This window comes from Aulonocara sp. 'chitande type north' Nkhata Bay, linkage group LG3 (assembly GCF_057382095.1).
Source record: "Aulonocara sp. 'chitande type north' Nkhata Bay isolate Kocher_YH1m ecotype deep benthic linkage group LG3, A_spYH_male_GT1.1, whole genome shotgun sequence".
In the NCBI taxonomy this organism is placed as follows: domain Eukaryota; kingdom Metazoa; phylum Chordata; class Actinopteri; order Cichliformes; family Cichlidae; genus Aulonocara; species Aulonocara sp. 'chitande type north' Nkhata Bay.
The window spans coordinates 8636834-8651113 of record NC_141346.1 but is presented as its reverse complement, the minus strand read 5'-3'; the positions used below and the strand labels follow the sequence as shown (position 1 = coordinate 8651113).

General features: G+C 40.7%; 1 protein-coding gene and 1 long non-coding RNA gene across 5 annotated transcripts; both read right to left on the bottom strand.

The window, feature by feature from the left end:
* Nucleotides 1-284: 284 nt before the first annotated feature.
* Nucleotides 285-1866, bottom strand: LOC147333803 (nuclear factor 7, ovary-like). Its single transcript, XM_086270084.1, has one exon. The coding sequence runs from the start codon at nucleotides 1852-1854 to the stop codon at nucleotides 466-468; it is 1389 nt and encodes a 462-aa protein (XP_086126210.1). The 5' UTR covers nucleotides 1855-1866; the 3' UTR covers nucleotides 285-465.
* Nucleotides 1867-10370: 8504 nt separating this feature from the next.
* Nucleotides 10371-13001, bottom strand: LOC147333802 (uncharacterized). 4 transcript variants are annotated; one of them, XR_015125873.1, is made up of 4 exons: nucleotides 12795-13001; nucleotides 11761-11941; nucleotides 10986-11071; nucleotides 10371-10901 (listed from the first exon to the last, which is right to left on the bottom strand). It is a non-coding gene; the product is annotated as an uncharacterized LOC147333802 (long non-coding RNA). The 4 variants fall into 4 exon arrangements; XR_015125874.1 differs by lacking the exon at nucleotides 12795-13001 and adding an exon at nucleotides 12491-12680; XR_015125871.1 differs by lacking the exon at nucleotides 12795-13001 and adding an exon at nucleotides 12459-12677.
* Nucleotides 13002-14280: the final 1279 nt, after the last annotated feature.

Genomic DNA, 14280 nt, shown 5'->3' with positions numbered 1-14280 from the left:
ATACACTGAAATCTCATTTGTGTCATGAAGAAAGTCTTTAATCAAACAGAATTCAAAGATCAGAAACATTTCATATATGGAGTTAAACATGAATCATTGTTTCAACAACATATTTATTGTTGTCATAAACAGACAAGAAGACAACAACAAACTGCTCCTCCCATTCAACACATGTCAGTCCATATCCCAGCAAACTAAATCATCTCCATTTACACATCAAATAGAAACATGAATCACTTGTAATGATTAGAAACTTGATAGAATTTCAAATCTAGTTTGGGGAGTCATTCAGTGAGAAACAGTGAAATGATTTTCCATGTGAAAAGGTGGACAGCAGAAACAGAAAGAAACAGTGAAACTAAAAGAGAAACAAAGAGCTTTGGAACAACGAGGCAGCAGGAGGACAGCTGCAGTTTAACAGCTTCAACTCACTGACAGGAAACAACATTAGAAACATCATCATCCTCAACTCATCTGCTGCACTGACACTGACATCTTCAACGGACACACCTTCACTTCATCATCAGTGTCAATGTATGGAAACATCCTGTGAGTGAAAGTGTGTGTGAAGGTGTGTATGTGTGTGTTAGTATCAGGATCAGAGAACGACAGCTTTCCTCTGTTCCAGTCCAGATTCACTCTGATCCTCTGGAACGTCTTCTCTACTGAGAGAGCAGTTGATGGAGCTGGTGGTGAGAGTGCTGAGTATTTACCTTGATAGAACCATATTGTCCAGAATCCAGACTGTATGCTTCCCTTCCTCTGCACAGACTCTGCAAATACACCCAGTTCCCACCATGTACTGTCTCCTACATCAACATCCCAGCTGTGAGTCCCTGAGTTAAAGCCCTCAGAGCCCAGGACAGAGTAGTAATTATCAATCCTCTCTGGATTATCAGGAAGCTGCTGCTTCTCTCCTCCTCGTCTCACACTGGTCAGATCTTCAGACAGGATGAGGTTTGGATGAGCAGTGTTTGGGTCCAGGATGAGAGGAGTGTAGGAGACCATGTCCTTCATGTTGTTCCAGATGTTGAAGGTCAGGTTGCCCAGGTGTTTGGCCTGGTCTATCAGAGCTCCTGAGGGCAGCTGTGGATCATCCAGCAGGGGGCAGCGCTGGACTCTTTCCACTGCAGCCTTGTAGTTGTGCAGGAATGAGACGTCTTCAGCTCTCAGCTCCTCCTCTGTGGCTCTGACTGTGTCTGAAAGAGCTGCTATCTCTCTGCTCAGAGCCTCCATCTTGTCCTTCATCATCCCACTCTTCTGCTCCTCTTCCTCCCTCAGTGCAGCCAGCCTGGCCTCCTCTTCCTCTGCTAGAAACTGGTGAAGCTTCTTAAACTGCTCCTTAATCTGCCTCTCTGTGTGTCGGGCCTGGACCTTAATGTGTTCTGCTGTTTGATCAAACTTCACTTGAACTTCTTCACAAACCTTTAACTTCTTCTTTAAGGGCTCCAGAGTTTCCTGAAGTTCCTTCTTGTGTTGTTGTGCAGCTTCATCGATGGGTCTGAATCTGTGATTGGTGTGTTTTTCTGAGTCTCTGCAGATGACACACACTGGCTGCTGATGGTCCAGACAGAAGAGTTTGAGTTTCTCAGAGTGCAGACTGCAGAGAGCCTCTGAAGCTCTCTGATCTCTCTCCTGTAAGAACGACTCACACAGGTTCTTTAAAGCCAGGTTTGAAGGTGGATCATCCACTGATATTTCCTTACAAACTGGACACTCGTGTGTTGGTCTCTCTCTCCACCATCTCTTCAGACAGTCTTTACAGAAGCTGTGGCTACATGACAGAAGAACAGGATCTCTGAAGACCTCCTGACAGACCGGACAGCAGAGATCCTCCTCTGATCTGGAAGCCATTGAGTCTGTGAGTGAAGCTGAAAACAGCAGACAGGAAGTACAGTCAGTCCTGGCTCCCCTCCCTCCTCTACCACCTTCACTGAAACTTCCTTTGAGTCGTGTTTTTGCTCAAACTCACATTCAGTGTGTGGAGCGTCAGCAGCTTGAAGCAGCAGTGTTGGAGTTTTCCACTTTTCTCTCCTGTAGCTGGACTCACTCAGAGGAAGCTGCTAGTTTGGTCTGAGCTCAGTCTGATCGTCTGTGCGTCTCTCTTTACGGGGGAAGAAAAACAGCCTGTTTCCTGGTCTGTTGCATTTGAGTAATGTGGGGGGCGGAGCTTCATTCAACTTCCTCTTATAAATGTGTGAGTGTGACATCAGAGCGCAGAGTTATATTGCAGGTCAGAAATGAAACCTTTTCTCAAACTCAGAAAACAAAGTGTGACTCAGTGGTGCAGCTGTTTGGCAGTTTTTTATTTCAGACTTTGTTCTGGTTATTGTTCAGGTTCCACAGCATTGGGAGTGTAATGCAGGCTCACAAACAGGGTGGATGTACTTTGTGACAGACTTTTAAAAGTGAAATGGATTGTAAATGTGTGTTTTTGGCTCCTCTCACTCGTTTAATCTTCACATATCTGGCTGGTTTGTCAAGAGAGAGCCTCTTTGCATAAGTGCTTCGATGATTTTGGAGATGTCTGCCCATATGTCCTACATGTTTCAGTCGCCAATTCTGAATTATAACTAACATTAAAAACATGTTTTATTTATTTATTTATTTATTAACCTTTATTTTAACCAGGAAGATCCCATTGAAATTAAAAACCTCTTTTTCAAGGGAGACCTGGCCAAGATAGGCAGCAGCAGATGTCTCACAGTTACAGAAATTACTCAAACACAGGCAGCAACAACACACATGCAACAATAAGTGAAAGAATACAAATAAAATAAAAATAAAATTCAATAAAATTCAAATAAAATAAAAAGTCAGTTAAAATGACAATCAATCTAATTGAAACAGTTGCATGTTATGGACTTGGCCTAAAGGATTCGTAGTTTAGATTTAAAATCACTGTTTATGGAAGACAGAGAGCAAATAAATCAGATTAACATCCGATCGTTGGGGTTTTGTTCAATAATCAGCGTATCCTTTGTATAAACGCATGAACTTTATTAAAGAGATAATCAGGGGTGATTTTAGCCCATTTCGCTAAAAGTGGAAGGCCTTTTTTGAAAAATTAACCTGTAATAAGACATACCATATCAAGATAGAATTGTTACTATAAAACTAAAGACGAATCAAACTGTTGACAATTTTAATCTAGTTCTCAATTTTAAGAAAGGCTGGTGACCCCTGCTATTGAGTCTGACAGCTGCAGGGATTATATACAAATATTCAACTGGTTCTATGCCAGATTTAAACCAAGTCTAAATTTTAAAAAAGGACTTTATAAGATAGATCTTTTGACTATCACTACAAAGATTACCAACAGTGGTACTCATACCACAGTTTGATATCAGAAAACACCGAGAGCATACATTGATATGACACCACAGCCAAGGCCAGGAAGATCGTGAAGGACCTCAGCCATCTGTTCTCTCTGTTGAGGTCAGGAAAGCGATTCCGCTCCCTGAAGACCAACACAGAGAGACTGAGGAGGAGCTTCTTCCCGCAGGCGATACGGTCTCTCAATCACAATCACACCACCACACAGTACTGACCCACACATATAGTTCTTACACACACACTGGACATTCTGGACATTGTTTTCACTTCATCACTTAAATCACTTTAAGCATATTTGCACTGCACAAGACATAATGTGGATTGCACAACACTGGACATTATACTCCTCATTTCCAGCTAATACTTGTACAGCTGCTGTTATTTTGTATATATATATATATATATATATATATATATATATATTTATTTATTTATATTTCTTCATACATTCTTATATAGTTCTATACTGTGTATTGTGTATTTTGTTGTACAGTTATTAGTACAGTTACACTGAAAAAGTACACAACAATGGGGAAAGTACAAGAGGAAAAAAAGAGACCTCTGCTCATGCTGGGCACCTATGGGAGGACAGCATGAGAACAGGAAACTAAAAAACTCCTCTGCACAGAGAGCACATAAATGTCCACAGTACAACATTGGAGCACGTGACAAGCCACGGGGTTGGGTAGGCGGTGAGGAGTAGTGCGAAGGAAAACACAGCAGTCATCCTGCACAGCGCTACCATTCCAGCGCGGCACACAGACCCGCCATCTTCCCCCACAGGAAAAAAGGATCGAAGGCGTTTGGAAAGGGAGGGGGATAAGTGTTTGCTTTTCAGTGTAAATGTATGTGTGTGCGTGTCCAGAGTTCAGCGGGGACAGTGTCCTTCGCCCTATCAGGCTAAGTAAACAGTCTGCAAGCCAACCCGGGTGGCCTTACACAGAATGGGAAGGATAGTCATCACACAGTCGTTATCAGGGAATTGTTTTTGTTCAGCACCAGCCTTGGACCCGCAGCTGGCGCCGTGGTGTCCATATGTTGATGTCGTTGATTTTTCTTCTCTGCGAGCAGCTCAGGAGAATTTCAAAGCTGTTCTTTAACAGTCCGACACTGGTCTCTCAATCTCCCGTTGGATAGCCGCGAGCCTCCCCACGATGGTATCAAACTTCTGTTCCGTGGTGTTGGTGAGACCCCACAACTGCGGTGATCCGTTCTGCGATGTGATCCAACTTTCGCTCAAGGGTCTCATTTTGAGCAGGCCTCTCTTTGATGTATCCCGCTGCCAATTTTATTTTTTTGACGGTGCAAAATGTTTCGTCAACATCGTCGACATACAGCACTGCACTTCAGAGTCACACTGCTAGCGATCGATGCAGCGATTCTGTACTGTACAGGAGACGGCACGGAGGAGATCGTTTGCAGCGATCAGGACACAATGTGATGTAAAAAAAAATGCAAACTTGCACTAAAAAAATCTGTGAAACAGCGAGGTGAAAGGTGAACTGTGTTATAGCGAGGGACCTCTGTAATTTTGAAGGTAAGTCACAACATACCCTTCGTAAATACTAATGTATAGAAACCCTTACCAGCAATCGTTCATTTTTTGTGTGGCTTTTTTTTTTTCACAGTTTGTTAACATGCTGTGTAGTTGTGTACTTGACTAGCTGATATCGACATAATGGGGAAACATCTGGTTTGACTATTGTTCACCTGTAGTTTGAATGCTGAACATTTGCCTGTTTAAATCATGAGACCAGTCACTATACAGAGATGTGCTTCTGAATGTGGACGATGTGTCTTCTGCTGCAGTGATGCCGTTCTGCTTGTGTTGAGTGATGTAAACAACTGATCGATCTAAACTCTTTAAAGGTCAAAGTTGATCATTAGATTTTTTATGACACAACAGTGGTGAGTGTTCCCACCTTATGCTCTTTGTAACGTAATGCAATCTTTCAGTTTTTGAGTTTTGGACATGATTTTGGAGGATATCTTCGCAGTAGCGATTGACCGCAAAGTAAAGCTACAGGAAATGTATAACCCCACATCCTGTCATGAATCGCTGTGCGGCAGGCAGGAGTTGGACCCAAAATGCAGGACTCACAGACTCGGGGAGGTGAACTCAAAACACAGCTTTATTTGCTGGTAGAACAAACATACAAAACTAGACTAAACTGGGAAACCATAAACTAAGAACTCACAGGGAGACACAGGGAGATCCACACACAGCATGAGGGACGACGCGACACTGACTCAGAGAAACACAGGGTTTAAATACACTGGGAAGTAACGAGGGGAATGAGACACAGAAGGAGGGCACAGCTGGGAGAAATCAGGACTGACGAGACAAGCAAAGCAGGACGCATTCACATGAGACACGGACCATCAAAGTAAAACACGAAGTATCACACAGAGACGCGAACTTGACACAGTGGAGACAGCAACTAAGAAATACAGAGACATAAACCATAAGGCAGAGGTCTAAGAACCAAAATACACAGGGAAATACTCAGCTGGGAACACAAGAGACTAGACTAGAGAGAGTAACAAAAAACCAACCATGAGAACATAATGCACAATGCAGAGTGACAGAAAACAAGAAACTCAAACATGCAAAGACACACAATTACACAGAACAGAGGGGACACAGAGAGACATGAAGGGCAAGGGATCAAAACTAGAAGCCATAGAATAAATCACACACAAGTACAATAATACAAAAATCACAAAGAACTAAAAACGCTGGGTCAGGAGACCCAGGACCGTGACACATCCGGTCTCAAACCAGGAAGTTAGCATTTTCTTGTGCACAGGGTCTATTATGGATCTTCAGATCCACATTATGTCAGCAGCTATTCTCCACCGTGAATTATGTTAAAAACAAACACCGCTCGCGCCTCACAGATGGCAGCTTACAGTCCTGCGTAAAGATGAAAGTAAAGCCCCGATTTGCAGACGCTGTGCGTAGAGGTTCTGGAGCAGAAGTCCCATTGTAAACATACCACGGCAGACCCGACGATGTTTGCATGATGGTTTTTTTTTTGCAATATCTTTTGAAAGCCAGGTCAAGTCTCCAAAAGTCCAAAGGCGAAATAAGGGAGGCGGCTCACAACAGTTTTTGTTTGCTTGTCATGGTCCCTGTGCCTTCTTAGCTGACTCTGTAAGGCTAGAAGTGTTTCCTGTTGTGCTGTCTCTCTCTCTCTCTCTCTCGCTCGTTTTTTTTTATGGGCGATCGTTTTCAGGCTTCAAGTAGCACCATTATACCAACATTTCACATTCTACACATTGTTTTAGGTGTATTTGACCAAAAGTTTGACTGAAAATTCACATGCAAGCTTTTTTCAAGGCTGTGGTATTTGCCCGCAAACAATACCTTTCAGCTAGCTAAAACAGAATATTATGCTATCACCGAGCAACATGGCTAATGCCTTTCACACAGCTTTGTCTCAACTCCAAAGAGCCACAGAAGTAAAAGCTAATAGAAATAATTGAAACAACCTTTGAAAAAAATGACTTACCAAGCATGGCAAACAACTCAAATATGTAGAGCAAAATGTTCTGAAACGGCTTCACTTCAGCTTCGATTGGAGCCGTGCTGGGGGCGGAGTCTGTGAATTTACTCTGTTGGTGTCATAGCCCCTCTAGGAGTTCAGAGTTAAGAGGTCAAGAGTTAATGTTTCCATTGTAACACCTCCAGATTTGACATAGAAACACTCATTTTTAACACTCGATTTTAACTACTATCATTTTACACCTCAGAGTTACATTAAAAGAATGTGACTCTACTTAGAGTAAAATTAACTCTACTTTTGCAAGAAGACTATTAACACCAAAACATTTAACACTTTTGAATTTTCTGTGTAGATCTTGTTTTAACATATGGCAAAGAAACTGAACATTTAACAGTGTTTCCTGTCTGATCATTTCCTGATAACATTTACAATAATTGATTACACAGCAGTGGAGAGTAGATTTTATCACAGTAGATGTCTTTCTGAAAGCGCTGTAACTAAGTTTAAGAATATAATCCCCACTGTTATCATCTTCAATGCCCTGAATCATCATCATATACAAACACAAAATCTGATTTTAAGAAAAGAAGACATTGCATGTAAGCTTTAAATGTAAATGTTTTCAGTTCCCACTAAGCAGTCCTTACCTCTAAATATCACCTCTGCTTTTTCCATCTCTGAGTGACGTTCCCTCTCATTCTGGGAAATATAGCAGGTTTACCTTCAGCTTGCAGAATGTGACAGACTGCACACAAACAGTTTGTGTTCTTGCTGATATACCTGCCACTTAAAATTTTACTCCCCCCCCCCCCCCCCCCCCCCCCCTACAACTTTAAACAAATTTCTGTACTTTCTAATCCCTACAATTTCAAAAATGTAATACGTTGTGTTCATGGTACTTCAGTGTACAGGAACAAAGTATTTGTACTTTGCTACCATCTCTGAAGGTCTGACATGTCAGCTGTGTATGGAAAGCCAATTGGATTGTAATTCATTGGTTTGGGGTTTGAAACTTAGAATGGAAGAGGCAAATTTTAAATCGCTCTCTTATGTTTGCTGTGTTGCTGGTCCATTGCTCTATAACGCTATAATTGGCTGTTTCAGACAACTTTTGATTTTACCTTTATATTTCACCTTTAAAAACTATTTGCCTTGCCTTGTTTGGTATCTTTCTTTTCCATACAACATCAAATCTCTAAATTTACAGTTATTTGTTCATTGACATGCTGCATTAACACAAACAATCTAAAAAAAAATACAATCTGAGTAGAAAAAGTGTATTTTTTTTACTGTAAAAACCACATACATGTTTAAAAAAAATCATTTTTATAACTTGAAATGCAAATATAAACTGTAATCTTGAAAAAAAATATGTTAAAAACTGCAAACAGCAAAGTTATATCAAACTATTTACCTAAAAATGCACCCAGTGCATCAGGTGTTAAAACTAGAGAAAAATCAGGTACACCACCTCATCGGCTCATCTTCCTTTCATATTTCTCAAAATATGTCTTCCATTTTTAAAAATGAGAATATCTTAAAAATGTGTTTGTTTACAGCAGGGCTTATAAGATACTGGACTGTAGCCTGCTGAACTGTACCCTGTACTCTGCTGGACTGCAGCCAGCAGTCTGCTGGACTGGTATTAGTTGGAGAAAACTCTGCAGTCTGCTGGACTGACACTGCTGCTGAAATTTCATTATAATCTTGAAATTTTCGAATTTAGAAGTTCTTTTTCTATTACCGTCATATTGTAACTGAATTTATACTCTCACAATAGAATAATGAACCACCATAAATGAGTTTGGAATGGAGCCAAACCCTAATCCCCCCCCCCCAACCACCCGCCTTCGCCCCCAGTTATTGTTATTACAGTTTATTGATTACAATTTTTTGAAAACTGTGGTTTTTATCAGCAGCTTCTTTCTTTTGAAAACAGATGTTTACATATTACTCAGAAGTATATATATTTTCTATATATACACACTCTGGTCAAAAGCTTTAGACCACCTCCAGAGTCTTACTGAAACCCAAGCAGTTTAATGTCTCTTTTTTATTTTGAAGTGAAAGCACAGAACAAATAAACAACTGAGGTTAAAAAACAAAATCACAGAATCCATTTGTAATCAAAATTTAATCTAGACTTTTGACTCAAAATAGTAACCTATTTGACACCTATGACAGCTGAACACACTAGTGTCATTCTTTCTACAGTGGAAACCAAATATTCTTCGAAAGGTTTTGATGCATGATCAGTCATCTGGGTAGGTAAATCCCAAAAGGTTGATTTCTTCATCTGGAAAAAGCATTTTCAGTGGCAGAAACATTTCATTGTTCATTCAGCTAGCTTCAGTCATTGTGTAAATGTACTGTTTATAAGATTGGTCAAACCTGTAGACAGCTGAGACTGAAGAAGTCATTTGGATAAGTGATGAAACGTTTATCCCACTTTGGGGATGTTCTTCAAAAGGTTCTTCCCAATTCTGCTGCAAACGTTTCCATAAATGGGTAGCGCTTTTTGGGTGCTTTTTAACCTTCTGTCCAGTTCATCCCAAAACAACTTGATGGGCCCACTCTATGATGGTACCTCCATGTTTTTGAGCTCATCTTCTTCTTTTTTTTTTTCTAAATTAGAACTATCATAGCTTGAATTTTTAGGTCATTATCTTTCTGTAGAAGGACCAACTGGACACAAACCAGTGGGTCCTGCACAACACTGCAGAATGCTGTGGTAGCCATTTTAGTTCAGGGCACCTCGCACTCTGTATAAGTCACCGATCCTGGATTCAGCAACAGTCCCATCACGTGTTCTACATGTCTGACATTTGATGCCACATATTGAAAAACCACTGTGTGATGTACAAAATATTTCAGATTTCGATTTATCAGTTCATAACACCTTCTTCCAGTCTTTACCAGTTCATTGCTTGTGCCTTGTGCCTATCACACAAGTTGTTGACTTTTAGAAACTTGTCTTCTGATTTAGCTGTGGCTTTGTGTTTGCCAGAGTTCTTCCTCTCAGTTTGCACCAGTTCCTGAGTGCCTTTTCATGGTGAAGGAAACTGTACTCAGTGACACATTGACTTTCTTTAAGAATTATTATGATATCTCTTCTATTGTTAACTGCATTTTTTGCATCGTTTTTACAACAACACACTATTTTTGCAGTACAGTACAGTTTAAATAATACTCATGAAGGTATGGTACACTATATACCATCAGTAGTTTTCCACCCTGCTCGCCCCCTGCAGACAGAGGGGAGTAGTTCAATCATTTCTTTTTAAGTGAACAAGACAGCATAAGGAACAAGTTAATAGCTGTAATATTTTACCTTTTTTTGCTTCTCAAAAACACAAAAGCACTGAATGTTAAACAACTGATCTGTTCATCTGAGTCACAGAAAACTGTCAATTCAATATATCATCTCAGAGGTTTAGAACAAAACATTTGCTCCACAAGTCTGATTGATTTCATCTGCTCAGTTTCAATCCCACAGATGTCAAAGGTTACTTCCCAACAGCCTTTCTAACATGTATAGACTACTTGCACAATACATTTTTAACTCTAAAGGTCTACACTAAAGTCTGGACTTCAGTGTCTCGGTCAGCTGCAGCACCATCTGTCAGTTTATTCCCTGCCGTGAAGGTTTTCACAGAGCACTAAATTCAACCTTTTCCTGAAAGTGTTTTGCATTCTTTCCCCCAGTGTGGTCTGTTTCCAGCCTGAACTAACATGTGGCACACCAGAGTACCTTTCTGAGTAAAGGTTTTCTAGGATGACTGAGGTCATCTAAGGGAACATAAAAGCATCAAAGCAGTTCTATATTCACGACACATGTCGAGTTTCTCTCCAGTCAGCTCTTTATTTGCATTTCTACTCTAAAGGTTTTTGGCACAGTTAAACGTTTCCCACATTGGTTAGAGCTGTATGGTTCTTCTCCACTGTGAATACACATATGTATCTTTAGGCTACCTGACTGAGTAAACACAGACCCACACTGGTCACAGCTGGAAGACCTTTCCACCATATGGATTTGCTGATGGCGACTCAAGGAGCCTGAAAGAGTAAAAGCATTCCCATATTTTCTGTATGTGAACAGATTCTCTCCAGTATGAATTTTGATGTGTTTCTTCAGGTTACCTGATTGAGTAGATAGTGATCCACATTCATCGCAGCTGTACAGTTTCTCTCTGGTGCAAATCCTTTGAAGGCTAGCTGGCCTCTCCCTTACAGATAGGGTGAACAGTTTAGTCATTTTATATACTAACTATTAAAATATATGTGTGGGTTATTATTGTTTTATTGGTACTGTAAAAGTCAGGAATAACATGTTTTTATTGGTGTATGTGGTGTCTAAAGATATTTTCTGGTTATTAACATGTTATAATTAATGTGTGGCTTTAATTCTTTCTGTGAATTATTAAACTTCGGCATTTAAAAACACAGAAAACTAAGGGACTACAACAGAAGAAATCCACCTTAACAGTCAGATTAACGAAGACGATAGAAACAAACAGAAGCACAAAGTGTACATGTAGCTATAATACTCATGGCCATATGTGAACATCGGGTAACAGTAGTTTGGATGGTTATTTAACCTGTAGCACTGCACACCCCCACAAGTTTACAGTGTCTGGCTGTTAGTAACAATGGTTTATTAACATGAGCCTGAACCTCAGAGAAGCCTGACTGCAGCTCTCAAACCCGGCTGTCTGCAGGACAGACGACAGCTTTCTGGAGCACGGTACTCTCGTGGGTACTCTCGTGGACGGGTTGCCCCTTCTTATTAGTTTGTTTTTCAGAGGCGCCAAAAGCCCAACCGTCTTTATTTTCTTTTTCCGAAACCGAACTAAAACCAGAATAAACCGGATGATAAACGGTCCGTTGTAGAGTAAAAAACATCCGGGACACTGACCTGGAGCTCGTTGGGAGCTTAGGAGGGCTGCCCTCCGTCGCTGGTCTCTAGGTTTATGGTCTGCTGGTCCTGGTTCTTCTCCGCCATGATTCCCGTTAATCCGGCTCCTCTTGTCGCCGCCATCTCCACAGCTGCCACATTGCCCCCATTGCGGTGCTGAGTAGTTGCATTACAAATGGCTCTGTTAAAAAACAATGTAATTTAACTTTTTTATTCATCTCAAAAGGAAATAAAACCTCAACGACTAGATTCTGTTTTTAAATAAGGGACGACATATTTATTATAAAAAAGGTAAAGAAAACATTTCGGCAACCCTACTCGCTGACTCGCCCACTGGTGTCTGGCTGCAGGACAGCCCATAATCCCCGCCTCCTCCATGTTAGCGGGTGGGACGACAACCTCCCCCTCAGATAAAGGCTTCCCCAAGATTTGTCTTTGGGGGTCTACTTTTTACTACCATAAAACTGGCCATTGCCACATTTTGATAATGCTATTATGTGAAACAGTGACGCAACACAATACCAAACAAATCTCCCTGTTATATCAGACTGTCGATCACTGTGATCGTCACGTTTTGGAAGTAAATAAAAATAACAAGGAAATAAAAATAACGAGACTGTTAAAGACAGAAAGCGGTGACAGTGCTGATCGATGTGCTTCAGTGAAATTCTCCCTCTGTTAACATTCGTGTTACTCACAATAACTCCGTTTATAAAGCCACACTCTGTACCATAAATCATCCTTGCGGGGGTTGTCGGAACTGTTTGCGCAGTCGCACTAAGGACAGATGTGCTCAGAGGCATGCCCCGTAACGTGTGTGGAGCAGTCTGTCGTGCGGCAGGAATAAGTTGAACAAAGTCCATCCAGACATGTGTGTCATGCAAGCTAGCAGCTGCAGCACCCGGAGTTTGCACCCTTGGCAAGCGGACTGAGGTATGCGATGAGAGGTGATCTGTTGTTATATTTTATTTAACCGAACTGTGCATTTATTTAATCTGTGACTGTATATCTCAGAATTACTTGTTTGAACTTACCTGAATTAACTTAAGCTCATTGTTGTTGTTGCTCCTTGTTATAGTTCAAAAGGACTGTACGGGTATCAATTTTTTCTTATTTTATAGTTTTCATGGTGCTCAACGTCCAGAGAACGAGCCGTGTGTGGAGAGGAAATAAATGGCTGCAGCCGTTAGAGACTCTTCTGTTGTTCTTGACATAGAGAGGAAAGACTGCTGTGTTTATGTGTTTACTGTAATAACCGCACAGGTTTGCAGATGGTTTGCGGCTCGATCGGCTTCGTTTTGTGTTCTCAGCCCTCAGAGTTCTCTGTGTTTTCTGCTTGTTCGTGTGATCCGCTTTGTTTGTTTTTACTCAGTTGTATATAGTATTTGTATTTGTATTCTATTTTTATCTTATTGTATATTTATTTTATTTTATTCTACTGTATATAGTATTTTATTTTATTCTATTCTGTACAGTTGTGTACTGTATTTATTCTTATTGTATTCTAATTTTTGCCTCATAACTCTTGCACTGTCCACTTCCTGCTGTGACAAAACAAATTTCCCACGTGTGGGACTAATAAAGGTTATCTTATCTTATCTTATCTTATCTTATCTTAACACACTGTCAAGCAAAGCTAGAAGCTGGCATGGCGCTAGATTTTTATGTTTAATTCATTTAAACATATATAACTACAGGAAAAAACACTAAATGTGCTTTTTTCTTTATAAAACTGTAACATTTATCAGATTTTCATGGGCTAATTCTCACCGATCGTAAGTACGTTTTTAAATCCTCCTCCGCTGAGTCAGCCGTGAAGAAAACAGTATCCTGTAACACTGGCATGATGTTTTAGTGATAATGAACCTTTCCAAGACTGTTACACACTGACAGCCTGAGGTGTTATTCAATAAACTGAAAATAACCGACAGACGGACCCGAAACCCCTCCGCACTGTTTCGCTAAGTTAACTGTGTTTTTAGCTGGTTAACTAACGAGCTAGCGGTCAGGGAAGGCAGGTGTTCGTCAGCTAGTCCGTGTGCATGAATGAATCTTCTCCGACTAAAGAAATCTGTGTGAGTCAGTATTAACGTCACCGTTACTGTGCTTTTATTATGCGTGTAGAGCAGCAGGCAGGACTTTGTCTTTCTTTATATAAACAGTAAAAGTAGACTTTCAGATCTAGAAGTGTGTGAGCAGGGCTGTGCAGAGAGGTTTAAAGGGGCGGGTGCTCAAGCCCCTCTAGCCCCCCCCCCCCCCCCCCCCCCCCTCTGCACGTGCCTGTGTGTGAGCAGGGCTGGTTATTGTCACTGATTTCTACAACTGATTCTATTCTGATTCACAAGGTCATGATTGGATTCAATTCAATTTTGACTCAGTCAGAAATATTATAAATACGATCATTTATTTTGGATATGGGCTGTTAAAAGAACCCTGTAAACCTTGTAAATTAAAGATATTTCGTTCCAAATTATTTGACTGTTCCTCTGCAATTAAAAACTCAGTGTAAACTATCTATCT